General features: G+C 38.9%; 1 protein-coding gene across 4 annotated transcripts in view; it reads left to right on the top strand.

The window, feature by feature from the left end:
- Positions 1 to 25,318, top strand: part of LOC136043874 (uncharacterized) — a 68,212-nt gene that overhangs the window by 36,204 nt on the left and 6,690 nt on the right. For 3 of the 4 annotated variants that reach the window (XM_065728845.1, XM_065728846.1, XM_065728844.1), the window contains 3 exons: positions 3,960 to 4,197; positions 6,145 to 6,261; positions 13,003 to 13,173. In XM_065728845.1, the coding sequence (XP_065584917.1) occupies positions 3,960 to 4,197; positions 6,145 to 6,261; positions 13,003 to 13,173 (526 nt within the window). Of the gene's footprint in view, positions 1 to 3,959; positions 4,198 to 6,144; positions 6,262 to 9,089; positions 9,418 to 13,002; positions 13,174 to 25,318 lie in introns of those variants that run through there. The other variant, XM_065728847.1, reaches the window with a different exon arrangement.

Genomic DNA, 25,318 nt, shown 5'->3' with positions numbered 1-25,318 from the left:
AATTGTTATTAGAATAAGGGTAAATATAAATCTTTGAATACAATTTTCAGTCTACGGTAGTTTTGTACTATAGTTTGTATTGTTCATTATAGTTTTACTGTTGAATCTTGGGTCGATGGGGATGGGGATTAATGCTTCTACGAATTAGAAAAAGACGCTCAAGTTCTGGTCTTCCATAGGACCGAGTCTATCTTGACCCCATACGCGCAGACACCCTTGGATGTACACAAACCTCAGTTCAACATTTTTTTTCAACATTTTTCCACAAAAAAGGAACATTTTTTATGGCACTTGGTATTAACCAAGTGACATATAGCGATCGCAAATTCTGTCGGTCTGTCTGTCCCGGTTTTGCTACTTTAGGTACTTCCAGGTAAGCTATGACGATGAAATTTGGAAGGCGTATCAGGGACAAGACCAGATCAAATTAGAAATAGTCGTTTTCGTGATTTGACCATCTAGAGGGGAGTGGGGGGGGGGGGTTGTCGGTTAATTCGGAAAAATAGAAAAAAATAATTATTTTTAACTTAAGAACGGGTGATGGGATCCTAATGAAATTTGATGTTTGGAAGGATATATTGTCTCAGAGCTCTTATTTTAAATCCCGACCAGATCCGGTGACATTGGGGGCAGTTTTTTTTGGGGGGGGCCTTAAATCTTGGAAAATGCTTAGAGTGGAGGGATCGGAATGAAACTTCGTGGTAAAAATAATCGTAAGTACTAGATACGTGATTGAAATAACCAGAACGGATCCGCTCTCTTTGGGGGAGTTGGGGGAGGAGGGTTAATACTAAAAAACTAATAAAAAATTAGGTATTTTTAACTTACGAAGGAGTGATCGGATCTTAGTGAAATTTTATTTTTAGAAGGATATCGTGTCTCAGGGCTCTTATCTCAAATCTCGACCTGATCCGGTGAAGGCGAAGTTGGGGGGCGGAACTTCAAATCTTGGAAAACGCTTAGAGTGGAAGGATCGGGATGAAACTTGGTGGGAAAAATAAGCACAAGTCCTAGATACCGGATTGACATAACCGGAACGGATCTGCTCTCTTTTAGGGAGTTGGGGGGAGGGTTAATTCTAAAAAATTATAAAAAATGAGGTATCTTTGACTTACGAAAGAGTGATCGTATCTTAATGAAATTTCATATTTAGAAGAACCTCGAAACTCAGATCTCTTATTTTAAATCCCGTCCGGATCCAGTGCCATTAGAGGGGAGGATCGGAAATCTTGGAAAACGCTTAAAGTGGAGAGATTAGGATGACACTTGGTGCAAAGAATAAGCACAAGTCCAAGATAGGTGACTGACATAACCGGACCGGATCCGCTCTCTTTGGTGGAGTTGGGGAGGGGGTAGTAATTAGGAAAAATTAGAAAAATTAGATATTTGTAACTTACGAGCGGGTGAACAGATCTTAATGAAATTTGACATCTAGAAGGATCTTGTCCTTTAGAATCTCTCATTTTGAATCTCGACCAGATCCGGTGACATTGAAGGGAGTTGGAGGGGGAAACCGGAATTCATGGAAATTGTGAAAATCCAGGTATCTTACGAATGGGTGATCGGATCTTAATGAAATTTGATATATAGAACAATCTTATGTCTCAGATGCTCCATTTTCAATTCGAACCGGATCCGGGGACATAGAGGGTTGGAGGGAGGAAACAGAAATCTTGGAAACCGGAGATCTTTTTAAACCCTTAGAGTGGAGAATTCGGAATGAAACTTGATGGGAAGAATAAGCACAATTTATAGATACGATATTGTCATAATTGGTACGGATCCGTTCTCTTTGAGGGAGCTGGGAGTTGTTAATTTGGAAAAATCAGACAAATTGAGGTATTTTTAACCTAAGGACGGGTGACCGGATCTTAATGAAATTTGATATTTAGAAGGAACTCATGTCTCAAAGCTCTTAATTCAAATCCCTACCAGATCTTTTGACATTGGGGAAGTTGGAGGGGAAAACCGTAAATCTTGGAAAACGCATATAAATATTGTAGATACGTGATTGACGTAACCGGACTGGATCCGCCCTCTTTGGGGGAGTTTGGTGGTGGGGTTCAGTGCTTTGGCGAGTTTGGTGCTTCTGGACGGGCTAGGACGATGAAAATTGGTGGGCGTGTCAAGGAGCTGCACAAATTGACTTGATAAAGTTGTTTTCCCCGATTCGACCATCCGGGGGGCTGAAGGGAGAGGAAAAACTAGAAAAAATTGAGGTATTTTTAACTTACGAGTGGGTGGTCGGATCTTAATGAATTTTAATATTTAGAAGGACCTCTTGACTCAGAGCTCTTATTTTAAATCCCGACCGGCATTAAGCCTCTTATTTTCCTTTTAAAGCAATCTATTGATTCTTAGAATTTTGCTAGAGCTCATACCATATGAGCTCTTGGTCCTTGGCTCCCCCGACCTCGTCACAAGTGTCATATTAGCTCTTAGCTCTTGTTTTTTAAGATTTTCATACTATATTTTTTCATAATGTTTCGCTTGTCTAGATAAATGCATGTCACGGCTATTTTCAACAATATTCTTGTTATTTTTTCTCTATTAATTGTGGTTTCCTCTGCTCGGAAATTTTAATTTGGGGTTTTAACGTGTCCATAAAAAACAAAGCAGACAAGTATAAGCAAAAGTGGAATTTTTCTTGCTATGGACAAATAAAACAGCATTTTACTTTCAAAATTTGTTGTCCTTCTTTTGGTTTTCTGGGCCCAGTCAATTACCTTGAATTTTGAGGCTGAGAAGAGACAACCAAGGGATGCTGGATTTAGTTTTGCGAATGGATGCAACCAGTTTTTTTTTTAATATTTTTGTTCCTCTTTGATTCTTTTGACCCACTATACATCCCTATTAGGATAATGACCGATCCGTTGCAAAACGAATTTAAGGCCTTTTTGGCATTTTGAATACGCTTAATAATTATTTTCTATAGCTTTTGTCTTCATTGAGGTCTCGTTGTCTCTTTCTGCGTGCACTGTAAGTTTAAGTGAATCTGAGACGTCAAAACCTGTAGGCTCAGTTTCAGCTGTCACATATCGATATAATCAATCTTCAAAATAGTCATATCAAACAGCTCGTGGTAACGAACTGTAGTAAGGAGCGACCCGGCTCAATAGTAAAAGATACAATAGTAAAAGAAGTTTTTCTAAATTTAATTTCTGTGAAATTCCTTTTGACCCAACAATTTACGGATGTAAATTCCATGCTTTAAGGAAAAAAATCGATGTTCCTATTTTGGACAAACCAATAGTTAAGAAACAAAACACTGAAACTTTTAGGTGGATCCAAGACCAATATATATCGGCCTTCCAAACATCTGAACAAGTGTTTGATAATTTAAGAGACTCCTAGATGATTGCTGAATAATCACGAGTCGAAAAAGGCACAGCATGTTTAAATTTAGGAGCCGGAGGATGGAAGGTATCGGGGCTCAGAGATTGTCTTTTATAACGACGAAGAGCTTTGCACTACCTTGATTTCAACAGACTATGAGTAATTTCAACGTTGGTAAGGCTTCAGTTTTAAATGGTCTATTTGTATAATTTGGGCTTCTTGCTCCTGGAGACTTCACAAATCTTGTTGGGCTTGGAGGCACCTTTTGGACCCTTCGACAGTTTTAAACAAAATCGTCAGCCTGTATTTGAGTTTTGATACAATGCCTTGTGGCTGTCTGGTGCTTGCCCGGACAAAAAATGTTGGAAGTGCCCCGATGCCCTTCCATTGGTTTTGGAGCTTCAGAAGCGTGCTTGAACTTTCAGGTTGGTATCGAATGAACCCCAATTCAATGTACCGCTCTAGATGAATCTAGGGCAAAAATAATAACCATAGTACTAATACATATGATAGAACGTCGATCTACTGATTCGGCGGTATTATTTTAACTGTGAATGAGCCAATAGACTTTTTGCTCTGTTTTACCCGCTCGTGGTAATAGCATAGCTTTTTTTCTCTTTCAGGATCCTTACTTTATAACCGTTAACACGGAATTTGATGAACGATTATTTGAAATAGAAGTATTGAATGGGTATGTTTCCTTAGAGACCTTGAAGGCTCAGTTTCCAGAGGGAACAGGATTAATGTACAGACCACATCCTGGCAGACCCTATCGAATTCTACAGAACATTGATGGCTCAATTTATCCTCCTCGTGGTGGCTGGAAAGAAATCAGTGTGTATACTCTGTGTATGCCAAGAGGTATTCGTTATGTTTTTTTTTTGTTGTTGTTGTTGTTTTTTTTTTTTTTTTTTTTTTGTTTTTGTTTTTTTAATTAGGGGAATGCTGTCTTGGGAAGTATATCAATTAGCAGTTCTCAGAGACCTTTAAAATTTTTCTGACACTTCAGACCGTGCAGTTGTTCAGTAAAGGTTAGCTTGGTTACATTAAATTTTTTGGTATTACTGGCACATCTTTCTAGCAGCGCTACATCCTTATGGATGGAGGAGGAGGAAGATCTTGATGTGTGGGTCAAGACCAGTAATCTATTGGCTTACTATAAGCACCTAATAATCCATCTGGGAAAAATATATTTATGTCCTGCCTGAATCCCAAAAGCTCAAAGAAATTGAGTTTAAAACTCAATTTTTTCAGTTTTCCTTTGGGGGGAGGGTCTTTCAAAGTTAACCTACATTGCTTATAACAATATTAAGTACCAGGCACTTGAAAAAGGGAAAGTTAAAATTCTTCATGCTAGATTTCATCTCTGACACCAAATAGGAAATTCATAGGGCCTATACTAAGGTAAGATAGTTAGAAACGTGTTCATATTCACAGTTCTAGGGTTATTCACAGGTCATTCTGTTATGGGCTACTCCTCTAAACTGTTTTCATTCTTTTTAATGCCATCGTATTATGCGTAGTACACTTAAGTATAAGCAGTAACAGTTTTGGAAGGCAGTGCAAAGATCACCAAGTGGTTGCAAACATTTGACCCTAGGGATATCCGGAACACTTCATTTTTTTTTATGTCGACTAAGACCAATTTTAAGAAGAGGAGAAATATTTTTACCCTCTATCTATCTTCTGTTCTCTAGATTCTTGTGCTTACCTACTAGAGGATATTTATGTGAAAAAGTCGGCTACAGTAACTACAGAACCTGCACTAGGGCATAATAATTGAGTGACTTCTGTAGGCCTACTACGAAAAGTATATAAACACAAAATAAAAATAAAAAAAAATTAATGACAAGTTGTTCGCTCTCTTCAAGTTAGCTGCGAACTTAGATTCGTTAGAAGTATCTAACCATCAGGCAGATATATTGGACATATTAGACATATCATGGTTAGCGTAATTAGGTACAATTATGTTGAGAAAGTGCACACTTCTAATAATTTGCTAAATCTATAAAGTACAAATAGAACCTGTTTATTTTAAACATAAGTATCCCCAGGGTGTAAAACCAACTAAATAAGCCCTGCTATCACAGTTGGTAAATCTCTGATCAGTAAATCTTTAATTGTAGACCGTGGATTCGAGACCCAGTTGAGGATTTCTGGTATCGTGAGAATATACACTTTTGTTGGATAAATGTTGCACCCGGTGAGGAAAAAAAAATTATCAGACCATTTTATGCATGCAAATAAATAAAGCAGTCAATTAAAAGGGGATCGAGTTTCCTTTCCCTATGGATGGAGTATTTCCAAACTAAAAGTCTCGTTGAGTCTGCTCTGTTTTTTCTCATGGCCCAGAGATTGAGTTGAAACTTTCAGGGAAATTTTTACTGGCGAGAGAAGGGGAGCAGCCCTTTTCAATTTTTTTTAAAGATTTGACAACGTTTTTCTAATCCTCATAAATAGTTTGCGATAGCACTTCTTTGTTTATTTTTCAGGTATGTTTTCTGACAGGCTTTGCTGCTAATAAAAGTAATAAATTAAAATGTTCTAATACTATTATAAGCCGATAAACATATACAAAAACATTATTTGAACCCAAATGTATATATATATATATATATATATATATATATATATATATATATATATATATATATATATATATATATATATATATATATATATATATATATATATATATATATATTCAGGTATTATTTTCATTTTATTTTTCTGGTTTTATTTTGCAGGTATGTTGTCTGTGCTTCTTTCATCTTGCTGATTTTTTTTAATCTGTCATTTTTATTCTAGCTTCACAGAGCTTGCTTGAAAACTCATTCATTGGTTATACATCAGAAACTTCTTCTAAAGATGGAATTATAGATGAACCGCAGTTTTCATTATCTGGAAGGACGTCGCTAAGAAAACGTAAGTGAAATATTTGAAGTAAGCCGTGATTACTCTGAAAAAAAGTGCAAATATTCGTTTTTTCTCAGAAGAAGATATTTTTCCTTATGCACACTATCCGGTTTGCAGCGGTAGCTAGCAACCTAGTAAAAGACGATCACGTTCAATACTAAGAAATGTAATAGCCCATAACTCCCGAAAAAAGGTCAGATCAAAACAGAAAGTACAATATTAGAACCGCCTGTCAGAATCCCATATATAGGAAACTTACCGTCCATTGGCCTGAATAACGAGGAAAATATATTGGCCTGAAAAACAATATAAGTTGCTTGAGCTACAATATTGTGTATATGCAGCATCTTTGTTTTTTCTTATAATGGCACTTGGTATTAACCAAGTGACATATAGCAATCGTAAATTCTTTCGGTCTGTCGGTCCCGGTTTTGCTTGTTTAGGCACTTCCAGATAAGCTAGGACGATGAAATTTGGCTGGCGTATCAGGGACCAGACCAAATTAAGTTAGAAATAGTCGTTTCTTACGAACGGGTGATCGGATCTTAATGCAATTTCATATTTAGAAGTATATCGTGTCTCAGAGCTATTATTTTGAATCCCGCCGGATCTGGTGACATTGGGGGGAGTTGGAAGGGGAAACCTAAAATCTTGGAAAACGCTTTGAGTGGAGGGATCGGGATGAAACTTGATGGAAACACTAAGCACAAGTCCTAGATACGTAATTGACATAACCGGAACGGATCCGCTCTCCTTGGGGGAGTTGGGGGGAGGGTTAATTCCTAATGAAATTTCATATTTAGAAGGACCTCGTAACTCAGATCTCTCATTTTAAATCCCGACCGGATCCAGCATCATTGAGGGGAGTTGGGGGGGGGGACCAGAAATCTAGGAAAAGGCTAAGAGTGGAAAATGAAACTTGGCGGGAAGAATAAGCACAATACGTGACTGACTTAACCGAACCGGATCCGCTCCCTTTGGGGATTTTTTTTTTTGGGGGGGGGGAGTAATTCGGAAAAATTAGAAAAAATGAGGTATTTGTAACTTACGAACGGGTAATCAGATCTTAATAAAATTTGATATTTAGAAGGATCTTGTGCTTCAGAGCTCTTATTTTAAACCCCAACCAAATCCTGTGACATTGGGGGGAGTTTGAGGGGGAAACCGGAAATCTTGGAAAACGTGAAAATTGAGGTATCTTTATCTTACAAATGAGTGATCGGATCTTATGTCTAATATGCTCCATTTTCAATTCCAGTCGGGTCCGGGGACATAATATAAAATGAGGTAATTCTTTTAGGGTTTTAACAAAGTTTATTGCAAGTTAGTAGTCTTGAAAAAATTCTTAATATTATGAAGTTGTACAATCCATTATTTTTAATAATTGAAAATCTTTTTCCTTGAAGTTTTATCTCTCTGTGTCTAAATGCAATGTTGCTACCCCATCCGAACATCGGATTGGCTCTATTGTTATTTATGCTATATTGAAAACACAACATAAAAGATAGTTTCTAAAAGTATGTTTTTTGTTGAAATCGTAATATTGATCAAACTAGTTAAACATTACAAACATGTTGAGATAAAATTATTTTGTAACAATCAATTAAGTGTTTCTAGTCCAATACAGTACTAATCTTCATCCATATTACCTCCATTTCAAGCCCTTCCTTTCAGATATATAGTATTTTTGATTGTGTTGTCATGTTATAACAACATAATTTTTTTTTTATTCTACTAACAAATGTTTGATCGCTGAATTTAGTTTCTTGAGCTGTTATCAATCCAATGACAATGAATCATAAATATATTTAACAATGTACTAGAAAAAATAAACAGGCAGAGAAGACATCATCGGGTGAACCTTTTCTTTACGTGTTTTTGAATGTAGACATCGAAAGGCAAATTTTACCTTTCTAAGTTTTTGAAGGTTTTTTAAATCAATAACCTACTCATCCTTAGACCATGAAGAAAAAAAAATTGACAATTATGGACAAGGAGATTAAAGGTTAAGCATAGTCCTAAATTTAGTATAGTAATAGGCTTTGTGTAATTTAATTAGGAATATACTATTCACAATTGGATTGCCCTTCCAGGCTGAATGGCCTTGAAACGGAGATCAGCACCGCCGGTTGGGACTTTAAGGGTCTAGTGCCGAACCCTTTACCTTAAATTTAGTTTCAAAACAGGAGAAACAGTTTAAAATTAATCAGGACAGGATATAAATAAATGATATGATATATAATATAAAATAAATGTAGTACAAAATCAATCCAATATAAAAGGGACTGAGATATGTGGGCCTTTTTGCGGTGATTAATATTTAATTGGTGTTGAATATTTAGGCAACACAAACAGTCATGAAGAATAAAGGGTTGGATGAAGAGTGCTTCTGCAACAAAAATAGGATACATGGGTATAGGATACAGTTAAATGGGTGTAAGACTCCAACGTATTCTGATTAGGCCTAACTTAGGTTTCTTTTACCAATTATTTACAGAGGGATGATAGACCAGTATTATGTAAAGGTTAACCTTAGGATACCTTGCGAGACAAAATGTTGTTTTAACTTTTTTTTATTCTGGAGCGAACGAAGAGGGCAGAGGGCGCATTTGTTATTCTCCACACAAAGCAGCGACATGACAGATAGGGAAATACAAAAGCATAATGTAATGAAAGCATAATAGCAGCTGAAAAGTGAGACTTCTTGCGATTTAACATAGTTGACTCACTAAGGACAAAGGATTAAAAGTAAGTTATTGAGCTTGTTTGCTTTCTAATCTCTTGATTTACGAGATTGTCTCTTAACTTTTCGCAGATGATGTTTAAATTTTTCGCAGACGTTGAAGCGAGACCAAGTCCAGTTCGTAACCGCAACAGAATTAGGCCAGCAATATCCTCTCTGTCAGATGGAGTCGATCACTGGCCGAGAAAATCTGAGAAACAGAGCCGTTGTAAAGAGTGCAAATCAGGTTATACAACATTCGAGTGCGAAAAGTGTCACGTGGCTTTGTGCCTTACGGCCAAAAACAACTGCTTCAAGGCCTTTCATATTAAGTAAATTAACCATTTTGGTGTATCTAAGAGGCTAATGTTGTATTTTAACTACGTGAGGTAAATCAGTAATTTTGTACCAATATTGTCAATAAACGATTTTTATTAATGCTACGGCCGTAGGGTCACTTGGGTAGCGTTTATGTTTTTTCGCAAAACAGATTCCTATATCGGCCTGTATAGGGTTAACTATGTGGATTCCCTTGATGTTTTGATAAAAGTATGTACAGTACGTATGATTGCACATCAGGTAATTTGGAAAAGGTTCGGTGGGTCAATGTGTATGCGAAGGGTGGATTGCCTGATGCTTCAAAAAGTACATTTTGATCCCTATTTTTCTAACTGTCTATGAGCATCAGGAAAATATAGAAAGTGGCCCATTGTGGGGGGTGGAATCAATCTCTAATATTCGTTTATTTGGACTAAACATGAATTATGATCTCCCTCAATATACTGTGGAAGTTTCAACTTACAGTCCCTGGGACTTACTGATACGCCCATTTATCCTACCTTACTGTACATCATGTGTTTTGATTTAGTTCAAAATCCCCCTAAAGATTTGCTGAAAGCTTCACCTCAATTCTAAATTATCCGGTATTTGCTAGCCGGTATCCGATGCCCCAAATCCCGCAGGCTAAGCCGGTTCGCCAATGCTTTAAACCTTGTCATTCCCCCCCCCCCACTATCACTATTCAACCTTTAGCCACCCCTTGAGCTGTCCATTTACTTGGGCAGCCTTGAACCAGAGAAAATATCTAAACACCAAGACACTCCAAAAAGCCATATCCTCATCTCGGAATCTCCACCCACCCCTGACTTTAACACCACTCACCATTCCATCTGCTAGCAATACAGAAAGCTGCTATCCCGCCACTGATATACTTTATCTTGAGGAACCGTTAAAACATCTAGTCTCTGCATCAACCCCCCAGTCCCCGCACATAAACTCGCAAACGTGTTTCTCCTGGACTAGTTTGTCGTTTGCCAGGGATCATAGTGACATCCCTGAGTTATTCGCAACGACGGAGGAATTGGGGATTTTAGAAACAGACTCAGAATTCATGGTACCCTATACTCCTTGGAAAGGTGGAAATATCTGCAATGTGGGATTGCTAAGGCGAAGGAAGTATGAGGCGGACAAGGAAGAATAAGGAGGTGCACCTGCAAAGTGGATATGAAGACAAAGAAATTTGAATTTAATTGTATTTAACTTCATCTTCTCTAACACGACTCATGAGGTTCCAGCTAGACTGCTGGGTCTAGCGGTCATATGTCTTAGAAGGGGGTGATTGGGGCCCTTTCCCCAATTATCAGATAATATCCTTTTAATTTTTAAGTAAAATTCATTCCCACCTGGTACTCATTATTTCACCCCTCCTCTACTCGCTCTTTTATACAGCTGTAAGAGCAGCTTTATCTGTAAACAAGTTTCTGAAAATCCATTTTTCTTAAATGATTACTCCGACCTTTGAAGGAGCATATAGACTCACTTACTTAGTTTTAAGTGCATACTTATACGGACCCTTATTAAAGTTCAGATATTTCTAAAGAGTTTGACCTTTATTTTAATGTCTGAAGATGAACAGAGGCGGTGATATGTCATTTAACGCGGTGCTTTAATTAGATGAAAATAGGTAGTTCAGTGGCCATTATTTGCTAACCTAAATACAAAACGTAAGTTAATAATATATTTGCACTTCTCATGCATTTACTTTTTATTAAAAAAAAATCCTTCCAAAAACAACAGTGTTGAGTCATGAGTCATCTGCTGGCCATAAAAATAAGTTTTAACGGCTAGACACTGCCGGGGGAGAAAAGGAGAGCAGGTCCATTCATCATAGAAAAACGAATGGTCTGTGTATCGCCCCTTGAGGTTTGTTATTGGCTTGGTCTGTCGAGCTCTGCTCGTGCACTCTTTGCACCAAGTAGAGGAGGTATAAGTATTTTTTGATTCAGTATATTGTGTGATACGATCTAAAATAGTAAGCTTTTTTACTTTTGTTCTAAGTAGACTTACTTTAGCATATTTTGCCTAGGTATAGTCTAGAGAGAGAGAGAGGATAAAGTTTTCAGTGCAGGAAAAGGGCCCTTTACTACTTAAGATCTTGTTCCTGAGGGAAAGTAAGATTTTTCGGAGAAGAATTTCGGACTAGAGACCGTGGACCCATATCGTGGCACTTACGCGCCAAGGAGAGTACACTTGTCGCACCCATAGTGGTTGTAGCTGTGGCAGGCCCACAGCACGAACGCTATCGAGGGCAGAATTTCTAAAACCCCACTTTCTGTTACGGTCGTGTTGATTTATACTAATTTTATCAGTGCTGATACCGGTGGCCTGGTGCCATGTACACTGGCAGCACTAGGGAACTTAAAATGCCCATAGTTTCTTTCAGTTTTTTCGACATCACCCTCAACGTACTCTGAAAGTTTTAACCTAATACCCTTAGTAGTTCCTGGTACATTAGTGATATGTCCTTTTGATAACATGCCTGCATGCAGTGCGTTTTGATTTAGGTCAACATCTCCTGAAATTTCCACCTTAATACGCTTAGCTTTAGCGGTAGTAATACCAATAGTAGTTGAAGTAGAAGCAGTAACATGGAAATGTTGCCTCTTCGTTCGTTCAGCACCACCCACAACGCACCGTTTAATTTTCAACTTAATTATTAAGCCGTTACTCAAATATTAACTAAGGTATTGATTATCATATTCTAGGACCAATTGTTGGATACGACCGCGCCTAGGAAAAAAACAAGCAAATAAATACACATCCGTGACATCCTACTAAAAACATTACGAAGTTTCAAAATTTTAGACAAGGGCTTGAGTTCTCTTCTATTTCGATGGTGAATATGTTGGGCAAAACACCCAAACATAGTTGAAAGGTCCAATAACTGTTCCTCTAGGGATGAGAACTCCCCCACAGCCCTTGTGGCAACGGCTGCAAGTTATGCAATTCCCCCGTTCTTTACGTATAGGATTTGTAATTGGGACAGGTGGACATGTTCGATGCGCGGTGTACAAAAAGGCTATGGGTATTGGGGTAAGGCTTTCAGGGAATGTTGAGGAGATTGTTGAATCAAATCAAAACACAATATTCACATTCAGGTTTTCATAAGGGCGCATGTCAAGAGCAGGCAAGGATAATTAGTAAGACATTTCAGGGATGATGATCAATTGACCAAAAGGTAATATGTGCACGCTACTACTGCTACCACAACTATTACTACCTTTACTGTGATTACTGCTAAGGGTATTAGGGCGAAAATTCATGGGAATGTTGAGGATGTCGTCCTTATGCGACCTGCATAGACATAGTGTGTTTGGTTGTAGTCCAACATCCCCCTCAACATTTCCCGAAAATTTCACCATAATATCATTATCCTTAGTACGATTAGTGGCACGTAATGTCTCTTGGTTAGTTCAACAATCCCCTTATATGTTCAGATAGTTCCAACTTGATGCTCTACGCCCTACCTGGGATATCGCGGATATATCCGGTTGGTAACATGCATATACATAGTGTATGTTTCGATTCAGCTCAAACTTCTAAACATTCGCTAAAATGCCAACTTAATAGGATTAGCCTCAGTAGTAGCAGTAATATTAGTAGCAATAGTAACAGTATTAACGAAGTTTTTGTTCTTAATATTGCGAGTATAGTTTTAAGTAAATTTATAGAATCATTTCTTTTTCCAGCTACATTGAACACTTCTCCAATCCCTGAGGCGAGAATTAGACGTGCGGATGACGAAAACCTGAATGCCAATTTTGTTCCAAAGAAGGATCGAAGTATGGAAAGCAATTACATTGAAGGTACACGAGGCTCTGAGAAGAAGAAGGCTGTTTGTGATCTTTCTGTAGCCTCTCGTAAGTTTACCTTTTATATTGGTCAGTACACATTATAAATCATGTTAGAAATTTATTCCTTTTTTTTTTTTTGCTCTGGAATGCTGGATGATGTCACTATCCAAATGTTGAAAGCATAGCTTTGGCAAACTAATACAGTCAAGGACGTCCGTTTTCGCCTAAACTAAATAGGTGGCTAGGACGATTTTTGGAAAGGCTTAAAAGGAACAAATAGATAGGTTCCTATGTAGGAATATATTTATTTTTTTTCATGATGTTTAATGCACGGATTGGTGGAAACAGGGATAGATGGTATCCTTGTCTAGGTAATTTGGGCCTGGGAAAAGAAAATGTATGGTAAACCTAGTAGGATCGATACAAGATACTAGAGCATATAGGAATGCTGTTTTTGATGTTAAAAGCAAAGATCTCCATCTAGTAGTATATAGGCTTAATATAAAGCTGAAATTTAGGAAGGGTAACTACCTTCCGGGAAGCCATGACGTTAGTAGACTCCAAGATGAGAATCTGAGATAAACTTTCCTGAAACAGTTGAATAATAAACTGGAGAGTTTAAAATTTGGCAATATAGAAGATGAATACAACTATTTTAGGAATAGTTTGTGAAACGCAGCTATGAATATTAGTGAGAGTGCTTTGTATTTAACAGAGGAGGAGGGGACTTTGTATAAGAATTATTTGAGTGATCGATCATGTGAAAAGAAGGGGAAGTAAATTAAGTGCAGATTGCATTAAAGAATGATTTAAAGAGGTGTTAAGTAGAGGACATGGATAAAACTGTTAAAGATCTGGAAGATGGAGCCGCAACTGTTACAAGCTATGTCCCGTGGCAATATAATATTTTATGGAAGGGGTGGTCGGATAAACTTCAGAAGGGGTTCATTTGATTTCAGATTGAAAGTTTTACACCCCTTTTTAAAAGTCAAAAGTGATCAGAGGGTAACTACACCCCTCCCCCCTCCTTCGCCCTCTTTTCCCCAAATGCATCCGATCAAAATTGTAAGATAGCCATTTTGTTCAAACTGTTTTAAAGATCAGATAACAGAAACTTCATGATCGATACAACCTCCCCCCCCCGAACCCGGGGACAAGCGTTGAAAGTTATTCCCCAGGGATATATGAGGTTTTAATGGAAGAGGTTTTCTTATAAACTTCGGAGGGGGCTCGAATGATTAAATTGAAAGTTCTAGCTCCCTTTTTAAGAGTCAAAAGTGATTAGAGGGCAAATATCACCCTCCCCCTCTACGCCCTCTTTTCCCAAATGAATCCGATTGAATTTTCGATATATCCATTCTGTCCTGGATAGATCAATGATCATACAACAAAAAATTCGGGAATGACACAACCCCTAGAGCCTGGGGGCAAGTGTTGTAAGCCATGTCCCGGGAGCATAGAAAGTTTTTAGGGAAGAGGTGGTCGTATAAATTATGGAGGGGGCTCAGTCAATTAGAGATTGAAAGCTCTAGTCCGAGCCGAAAGTGGTTGGAGGGCAGCTAGCCCGCTCCCACACGCTCTTTTTTTCAGAAATAAATCCAATCCAAATTTTTAAATGGCCATTTTATTCAAAATAGTCCATGTATCCTATAACAATGCCTCTGTTTTTTAAGCTATTCCCCGTGACATACAAGGTTTTTATGGAAGGATTGGTCGTATTAATTTCAGACAGGACGCATTTGATGGAAAAAATTGGAAGTTGTAGTGCTCTTTTTAAGAGTCAAAAATGATCAGAGGGGAACTATCCTCCCTCAATGCGAACTTTTCCCCAAGTACAGTTGATCCAAATTTTAGAAGGTTGCCTTCAAATAAGGCTTCGATATTTTATTGTTTATTTATTATTTTTCCCCAAAACTCGGCATTTAAAAAAAATGGCTCATTTGATTAGAAATTGAAAGCTATTGTTCTCTTTTAAGAGTTAGAAGCGATCACAGAGCAACCATCCCCCCGCCCCTTACACCTCTTCCCAAAAGTGGACCCTATCGAAATTTCGATATAGCTATTTGTTCAAAATAGTCTAAAACTTCTGGGGTTGACAACTCCCCAGCCCCTGGGGCAGGGGCTATAAGTTCTGTCAGTTCCCTGTTGTTACGTATAATGTTTATGGAAGAGGTGGCTGCATAGACTTTGGAGAAGGCTCATGTGATTACAACTTAGTTCGATTTCCTTTTTTAAGGGCACGGGTCGGATGTTATGCTAGCTGTTCATTGCTAACATTTAATGTTTTTTGGATGTGGTGGTTATATTCACTTTGGAGGGTTAAAGACCCTCCAATATGACAAAAGACCCTTAAAGTCCAAACTGCCGCTGCTGATCTCTGTTTTAAGGCCTTCAGCCAGGAAGTGTGTCGGGGGTTGAGGGCTAGCCATCTTTTGCTTTTGCACACAATTCGTGGAGGGTGTTTCCCTTTGGAGGGAAATTCACTTTAAAGGGGGCTCATTCGACTAGAGTTTGAAAGTTCTAGCTCTTCTTCAAGAGTCAAAAGTGATCAAAGGGGATCCAGCCCCATCCCTTTTCTCCAAATGCATCTGGTGAAAAGTTTGAGATAGCCATTTTGTTCAAAATAGTCCAAAAGCCGAATAGCTTTTTTTCCGGATTTGAACCCCTCCGACCCTACTCAAGCTCCAGAGGAGGATTGTAAGCTGTGCAATTTGCTTATTGTTACTTTGATACTTTGACTGATTGACTGACTGGGCAACTTTTATCTTCGGGGCAAGTGTTGTAAGTTATGTAAGTTGCTTATTGTTACTTTGATGATCTTTTTCCTTTGATACTTTGTTTACCTTGATACTTAGTTACTTTGATATTGTTACTTTGACACTAGTTTTGGTACTTTGATGAAACTTTGATGTTGAAAAAGAATTGATTTTGAGACGGCGAATGTTGATAAACTTATAACTTTGGCAATAAAAAGAATTTAATTAAAAAAAAAATCCGAAAAAGAAGTTTTTCAAGAAGAGTAGAGGCCACATTAAGCTTGAGATAAGTAGAAATAAAAACCTATAATAATTCAAACTCGAAAAGACCAGAAATTACTGTTAAAGAATAAATGAAACTCTCCTTCCCAAATGTAAATGTCTGAAATCTACTGCGTCATTGGCGCTTTGCTTAAAATTGTGAGTCTTGTACAGTCTTGGCAAGAACTAATAATGTATTTCTCACGCCTCTCAATACAAAATTTCCACATAACTGACACCTTATTAAAAGAAAAACGTTATGGCAGGGCAAAGATTGGATCGGCTGCGACACGATTGCCACTTAAAGTCGTCCTACGTTGAAAGTCTCGAGATATGATATGTTTATGTTTAGGCTGTTGGAGAAGACTTCCAGTGATTTCATCTTTTCGATTGGGAATGGCAGTTTTTTCCAGACCCTGATGACCCGGGGTATGAACGAATGATGGTAAGAACTAGATCTTACAATGTTCATCTTCACAGGCTCTAATTGCAGACTGTACGATCTTGTGCTGCTTTGGGTAGTTATTTGAAAAAGCCTGTCTTATATGTTTTCAAAATTCTCGTCAACTATCTTGAAGAGGGTTTTTAAGTCTAAGATCGTTCTTCTTGTCTCAAGTTTATAGAGAGTGAGCCTTCTTAGAGCTTCGTCATACGGAAGGTTTCTGGATCCTTGAAGTCCTTTTACAAAGCGTTTCTGGACTCGTTCTATTCTGTCAATATCCTTTTTGAGATATGGCGACCAGATGACAGTGGCGTATTCAAGCTGTGGCCTGATGTAGCTTGTGTATGCTGAGATCTTTGAGTAAATTTCAAGGTATCGTAGGGAGAGAGAGAGAGAGAGAGAGAGAGAGAGAGAGAGAGAGAGAGAGAGAGAGAGAGAGAGAGAGAGAGAGAGAGAGAGAGAGAGAGAGGGAGAGAGAGAGAGAGAGGGCAGTTTGTTCCAGACCCTGATGACCCGGGGTATGAACGAATGATGGTAAGAACTAGATCTTACAATGTTCATCTTCACAGGCTCTAATTGCAGACTGTACGATCTTGTGCTGCTTTGGGTAGTTATTTGAAAAAGCCTGTCTTATATGTTTTCAAAATTCTCGTCAACTATCTTGAAGAGGGTTTTTAAGTCTAAGATCATTCTTCTTGTCTCAAGTTTATAGAGAGTGAGCCTTCTTAGAGCTTCGTCATACGGAAGGTTTCTGGATCCTTGAAGTCCTTTTACAAAGCGTTTCTGGACTCGTTCTATTCTGTCAGTATCCTTTTTGAGATATGGCGACCAGATGACAGTGGCGTATTCAAGCTGTGGCCTGACGTAGCTTGTGTATGCTGAGATCTTTGAGTAAATTTCAAGGTATCGTAGGGGGAGAGAGAGAGAGAGAGAGAGAGAGAGAGAGAGAGAGAGAGAGAGAGAGAGAGAGAGAGAGAGAGAGAGAGAGAGAGATCGGTATATTTAAAAACTATCGTAGCATAGCTAAATTCAGTTTTTTCACAAGAATCACACATATAAACAAAAATCACACACTACGACTCAGCATTAAAAATTGATGTGAAGAAAGGCTCAAATGAGTTGGCGTAACGATTAGTTCGTACTTTAGGGGGTACAAGTTTATTTTGTAACCGAATTCGGCTATTGGGAGGGGCTGGTTCGGGTAGTATTGATTGGTGGCTCTTATTATCTAGGACGGATTTTCCAAATTGCTGAATAAGGCGTTCAAGCCGGACTTTAAGTGGAGACAAATTTAATTTAGCGAGGGAGTTAAATCCAGAGAGTATTTGATGCTTTACGCACAACCAGGCCGATATGCTTTTCTGGTTTGAGGTCCAAGCTCAGAATTACACCTAGGTTCTTTTCGCAGGTAGATTTTGTCAGGTCTTCGGATTTTGGTGGCCAAGATGGACGACAGAGCATTTTGCTACATTTAATGAAAGTTACCATTCTTTGAGCTTCTCTATCAGGGCGTCCAAGTCGTTTTCGATTTGTGATGATGCACTAGCTTCTTCCAGGAGCTTCGCATCGTCTGCAAACAGGCCGAAGTCGGTTTGGGAAATGGCATTTATGCAAATGTCTATGTACATGACAAACAAGACTGGGCTGAGAATACTACCTTGTGGGACGCCACTGGTTGCATCTATCCATATGGATAGTGTGTCTGCAACCTTCTTAGCCAATTTTTTAACTGTCCTTTGATTCCATAGACTACTGGGCAGTGGATGAATTTTGCGCAAGGATATTCGGTCGAAGGCCTTAAGTAGATCAATTAGGATAATATTTATTGGAATCCCATGGTCCAAAGCAGACTGGATGTAGTTGTGTATCACTACTAGTTGGGAAACAGTAGAACGATTTTTACGGAAGCCATGCTGATGATCTGAGATGAGGTTGTTCAATTCGGGTGCGAGTTTAACTTTTCCACTATGACCCTTTCCATGATTTTCAGGAATGGGGAAGTGAGGCTGATCGGGCGATAATTCTCCGGGTCACTCCGTTTCTCTTTTCCTTTGAAAGTAGGTGTTACATTGGATAGCTTCGACGAAGTCGGAAACTTGCATTGCTCGAATCAGATTTGGAAAAGTATTGCCAGAGGTTCACATAGCTCGTCTCTCACTTTTTTCAGGATGAAGGACGGGATGCCATCAGGATTGAGTGCTTTTGACGCTTTCATGCCCTTCATTGCTCTTAGAACACTTCCTGGCGTGAAGCCAATGCTGTAGAGCTCGCTTCTTGGTGTGAGTCTTGGAGTTGAGGTAAATAACCATCATCAACAGGGAACGTGCTGGCGAAGAATTCTACAAGAGCATTCGCCTTATCTAGGCTAGTGCTATGGACCACATCACTTCGATCTATTAGAGTCGGTAGTTTCTGTTGCTCACCTAGCTTGCGTTTGCACAGGCTGTAGAAATCGCTTTTTGTTCTTATTTTCTGGAATTCTTCCCGTTCGCAATCTTTGTTGTAGTTTTTGATAGCTTTTCTATATTTTGAGCTGAGTTTTTGAAGCTTGGCGAGTCTACTTATGCTTCTAGATGCTTTGTAATCCCTTTATGACCTCCTCCGGTCCCTGATGAGCTCTCTTATGTGCTTGGGAGGGAATATCCTTTTGCAAATATCTTTGTTGTTCCTGAATGGTGAGGTTTGAGTGACGGGTCGATGAAGTATGCCATAGAAAACTTCCCAGGCTTCGGCAATTGGTAGGTTGTACACAAGGTTGTCCCAATGGATATGCTGTAGTATTATTTTGAGTTTTGTTGTGTCTGTTTTATGGAAGTTTAATTTAAAAGCAGGTCCATCATCCTTTGTACGAGTTTTGCGTTGATTAGCACGGCCTTGGCAGTGAACATCATGTTCGTGGTCGCTTGTAACAGGGTTAAAGACTGTTTTTGTAGCGAGCAGGTCTATTATGGGTGTGTTGAATACAACTTCCAAAGTATTTACTTTGACGCATAGGCTCGAGGACTCCCTGCGCTAGGTTCAGCTTGATAGCGAGGTTAAGATAGTGTATTAGTTGATCTTTTTTTCTTATTTCTGGCCTCTCATCCTGAAGGAATGATTTTTCCAATCCATTTCAGGTATGTTTAGGTCTCCGCATATCACTACGGATTTAAATTTGCTACAGATCTCCTCCAGGTAGGCAGAAAATTCATGATCCCCTGTCAGTCCCTCTCTCCGCGTCGTATAAGTTGGTGTTGACCGGTACACGACTATAATTGCCAGGCGAGAACCGTCGTTAGAAGTTGGCATAACACAGGTTATGGCGTCTATTGTGCTATTAGAGAAACTACTGTGCTCGTATATGTGTAATTTTTTCCTTGAAAGTATCGCCACTCCACTTCCCTGTGGTTTAGCCGTGTTATCCTTCCTAAAAACTTCATATTCTGGTATTCCAAATCTAGTTGATAGTGTTTTTTCATGTAACCAAGTTTCAGAAATGGAGATTACATCGTATTGAATGTTTTCGTAGAGGAATGCTTGAAGTTCTGTGTGTGTTAAAAATAAGTAAGTTTATCTCTTCTGGTTGTTCGGCTATTATCTCACATTCGCATTTCGCGGTTTGGGAGTAATGGCTCCCACCAGAAGACTGTGCTACTCTTTCGTCTTTGTTTCTTCTGAATTCATTCATGATTTTTCCTTCCTTTCAAAATATGTTTGACAGCAAAATAGCAGCCTAGATAGGCAACAAATTGCAAGTAGAAACAATAGGGAATTTTTTTCTAAAAACAGTGGAATTCCAACTTCAAATGAATATTTAAACGATCCTCAGCATAACACAAACAAAAATATACAAGTGAAATTTACATTAAAATACGAAGTTTAAAACATAAACAAAATTTTGAAAATTGTTAAAACATCCTTAGCATCATGACTTTAACGAAGTTTAACAAGGACTGATTGATAAAATGAGGTGAGCTGATACAATTTATTCAAAGGAACCCAAAATAATGAAATACACGCTTTCAATGCTAGTCTTGCCTTTTTGATAGCTAGCCTCAAAGGCCTTTTTCTAACAGGTTCACTAGTATTGTCTAGTATTGCCCAGGTCATTACTAGTGAGAAAGAATTTTTTAAAGTATTGTGGGGCTGAGGTTATCAAATTGCTACCTAACGCAGAAACAAAGGAGTTATTAGAAGTATTAAAAATTAAGGCTTTGTCTTTATCATCTTTATGCTGTTGTAGGTGTTTTTTCTAAATTCTGATTGGTTCTGCAAACGTAGTAATTGCCGCAGTCGCATGGTATTTGATGAACCCCTCTTTGGCGACTAACTGCGATTTGATCCTTATGAGAGTTTAAGAAATTTGTAATTTTAAAATTATTAATAAAAATATTTTGGGATGTATAGGAGATAGATTATATTTGAGGGCTTATCAGGAGCCTCACATTGTAAAGGTTTTTGATTTTTCCGGAGTATCTTTTAGTCTGTGGTTAATTGTATTATTAATAAAAAGAATTGGATACCTGTTTCCAAAAGGTATATCTCTGATAAAATTCATTTCTGTTGTGATGTGAGAATCAGAGCAGATGTTCAGGAGACGGTTTCATATAAAGTTTGGAACTCCACTGTATTAAGAAAAATTTCTCTATTGTTTTTACTTGTAATTTGTTGTTTATGATGGAAAGGTAGTGTGGTCTTCGTAGCTATTTAAGACTAGATAGGAAAAATGAAAATTCGCTCGCTTCTTCCGTTAAGACATCCCAGAATACTTTGACTTTATCTGATTTTTAAGAAGAATTTAAAGCACTTAGTCAGACAGACATCATATGCTTTGGTTTTGTGGTAAACAATTGTGTACATAAATATACTAGTGCCACTTTGTTGCATTCAATGCTGGCAGGAAAATCATTATAAGTTCACTTTACAGTCATAGCGGTGAAGAGTTCGTATACACACTAAGCTGTGTTGAGTATTATTAACGCATCAGTGGAAAAGTATCATAGAGTTTATATTTTCACTACTTTCGACATTCGATGGTTCAAAGTATTCTATCCATTATGAGGCTGTCAACTTGTAGCCTCGAATTGATTAAGTGGTCTGTGATTGAAGTTGCCTGCAGAGAAATAAGCAATCCAACTGCTCAAAATTCCAAGACTCAAAAACTAGGCTCAAAAACCAACAAATCCAAGCAATCTGGTCTGTCTCAAAAGTGCCGTATAACAGTGAACTCACAAAGATCAGGGGCTCAAGCTGCAGATTATCTTTTATTTAGACCTTATATAGTATTTTCTTCCCCCAAGCACAAATCTGGGCTCCTTTGTAGATTTCTTATCCCACATTCCGTACGATGTCAGGAAAGTTGGTATTTCAAAATATCTCGAGTTTTTTTCTATTCTTTGTATCTGATCTTAATTTTCCGTGCCTTGAAGTTTGAAAATTAGTACGATTGAATTATTTTTATTTTCCTATTTTGTATAAAATTATTTTATTTTTATTTAACTATTTAATTTAGTTGATCTTTCGTATATAATATTTTTCGGGCAACCGTCATGGGCCAAACGAAAAGCTGGTCATTCTCGATTAAGATGGAAGGATGTCGTAAAAGAGATTTAAGAGATATGAGAACTTCTTGAAAGGGTAGAAAGAGGGATACTTTGAATAGATTAGGATAGAGGAGGAGTGTGCTTAGCTGTTTTGGCCTCAGGCGGCTTGGTGTTGCCGTGAGTTGTTGTTAGTAGTACTAGATCTAACATCCTTTTTTCGTAAGACAGGGCCTAACAATCCCTAAATTCTTCCATTACACCCCTAAAAAGTGACACCGTAGCTTATACTTTGTACCGTTTATTGGTTGGTATATGATCGTTCAAACGAAGTCCTAAGGCTATCACCACAGTGACCTTTTTTTATCCGAATCTTTTTTTCCAAACATCGTGCGTTTTTGCTATTCTACTTTTTACATCTTCAATGCTTCCAATATCCCTACTACTAGTGCTACCTAAGTACTAGGTAGCACCAAGCCTCCTGAGGCCAACACAGCTACGTACGCTCCTCTTCAAACCTAATCTATTCAAGGCCTCCCTCTTTACACCCTCCCAGGAAGTTCCCATTTCTACCTAAGTAAGTAAAAATTTTCACAGATTTTTTTTTATTCACTATCTCGCATTTGGTCTTCATCCTTATTTATTTCTAACTTGAGCGACTTGTTACCTCACTTTTAATTAAACCTCCATCTACTTTGACTAGATTCAAATAATTTTAGTGTAATATTTCTAGATTAGTGTTCGATTGAGCCTTTGTTTGGCTTTCTAAGACTGCCTGTTTGATAGGTATGTCGTTGAAAAGCAACTATGTGAATGAATGACTGAATTAGCTTAAAAAATGGTACCGTACTAAGAAATTACTAAATTAAATATTGTTTGAAGAATAGATTGAAAATGTACACCATGTTTTCATACACATTGATTTATTTGCTGTTTTAAGTAAAAAAAAGTAATTTTATTGATTTAAGCTAATAAAGAAGCATCTTGACTTTCAACAATTATCCCATTTTTGCATTTTTGTAGTCCAACTTACTTTTTCGTTATTACCTTTATTGCGATTTTGGAGGTGAATGGAGTTTGTCCGGAATGAGGCGGACTCTGTCTGCTGACCACGTGCCTCTGGATATGGGGTTTCTCCCCTAACTAAACACTCCTATCAGGACGGCCGCAACCTCATATGGCGGATGGAGCCCACCCCGGGAATCTCAGTACCTAGGTTTAACCTAGCTCTAACCAGATTCCAGGCCTAGGGTCGGTTGGGCTAGCGACCCTCCACCCGAAAATTAAGTGCTACGAAAAGTGACAATATAGCCTCGGACCCGGATTCCCTTTTAAGATATCGACCATCCCGCGTCAATGGACATGCTGACGACGTCAGAAAGACTGACAGATTAAACGTTATGGACCATATGGACCAAAGGGGGCTACGAATAGCCACCTGGAATGTCTTGACTCTGAATGCACCTGCGTCAAAGAACCTACTCTCTGAAGAACTTCGCAAGAACAAAGTGTCAATTGCAGGTCTTACATAAACATGTCTTACCGGAAGCGGAGAAGAGCGAATAGGTAACAGTGACTCATTGCTCTGGTCTGGAGGAAGCTCGAGAAGGATTGGTGTTGGCTTTGCACTAAATAGCCTTACAAGAAAGGCCTTACTTTTACACGAAGCTGTATCTGACAGATTAATGAAGGCCCGCTTTGGACACAAGCATGGCAAGATGACTGTCATCGTAGGCTATGCCCCGACCAACGATTCTGATGATGCGACTCTGCTCGCATCATCGTAGAAGGATTTCTACTCTGCTTTGCCCAGATGCCTTGCAACAGTACCCCCCATGATATAACTGTTCTCCTTGGCGACTTTAATGCGACAGTGCGCGATGATATGGGTGTATGGCGTGGCACAGTTGGTCCTGTATCCCCCGACCCACTTAACGACAATGGGCTCCGCTTACTTGAACTGTGTCGATCTCACGACCTTTACATTGCAAACACCTACTTCCAACCCAAAACTCTTCATCAGTACACGTGGTATAGTAATGACGGTCGTACAAAGAAGATGATTGACTACGTCATTATTTCCAAACGCTGGAGATCATTGGTGAAGAACTACAGAACTTACAGATCAGCAAAGCTTGGAAACGCAGACCATAGGCTTGTGTGCGCCGATCTTCGGCTTCGCCCCCATGCACAACGATCGGAAAGAAAACCCGTCGCTGCAGATATTGGGAAACTAAAGGAACCAGATACTTGCCAAAAGTACAGTATCGAATCGCTTCGAGGCCCTTGGCTCACTTAATAGTAGCGAAGATCTCTGGAAGCATTTTAAATTGCAGACCAGCGAAGCAGCACAACTAGTGCTTGGCAAGAGGAGTTATCCACAGAAATCGTGGCTAACTAATGAAACACTGCAAGTCATAGAGCAAAGACGGAAGGCAAGACTTCTTGGGGACATGACCACATATCGAAGGCTCAATGGAGTGCGGAACAGACTCATTCACCGGGATAGAACCCAGTTTGTTGCAAGGAAAGCCGATGAAATTGAGCTAGCTGCAAAAAAGAAAGACATGGATAGCCTATTCAAGCATCTCCGAGATCTCACTGAAAATAAAACTCCCACTTTGGGTCCCGTCCTGTCCACGGAGGGTGCACTTCTTTCTGACGAAGGTTCTTGTCTTGAGCGGTGGAAGGACCATTTCTGTTCGCTCCTCAACAATACTGGTCCGTCTGCGCCTCCTAATGATAGTCCCAGCCAACCTTGCAGTCAAAGACCTGGAACAGATGTTCCTCCAGATGAGCCTTTCAGCCCCTCAGAAATTGGACATGCAGTAAAAAGATTCAAGAATAATAAAGCTGCTGGTATCTGTGGCTTAAACTCAGAGCTGCTAAAATATGGAGGTCCTGCAATGCTCCTGTTTCTACACACCCTGTTCTCTACAATCTGGCAAACAAAGATAATTCCCGGGGATTGGCGGAAGGGTGTCATCATCCCCTTATGGAAGAAAAAAGGCTCGAGAAGCGACTGCTCCAACTACCGGGGAATAACCCTACTGTCAGTCCCTGGCAAACTGTTTTCAATGGTCCTGCTGGATCGATGTCGGAGCATCATTCGAAAAATACGGCGACTGGAGCAAGCTGGTTTTATGTCGGATCGTTCAACCATCGAGCAGATTTTCACGATTCGACAAATAGTAGAGAATACCACAGAGTTCCGACAGAAAGCATTTATTGCC

This window comes from Artemia franciscana, chromosome 2 (assembly GCF_032884065.1).
Source record: "Artemia franciscana chromosome 2, ASM3288406v1, whole genome shotgun sequence".
Lineage (NCBI taxonomy): Eukaryota > Metazoa > Arthropoda > Branchiopoda > Anostraca > Artemiidae > Artemia > Artemia franciscana.
The sequence above is the reverse complement of the archived record's forward strand: the minus strand, read 5'-3'. Positions and strand labels throughout refer to the sequence as shown.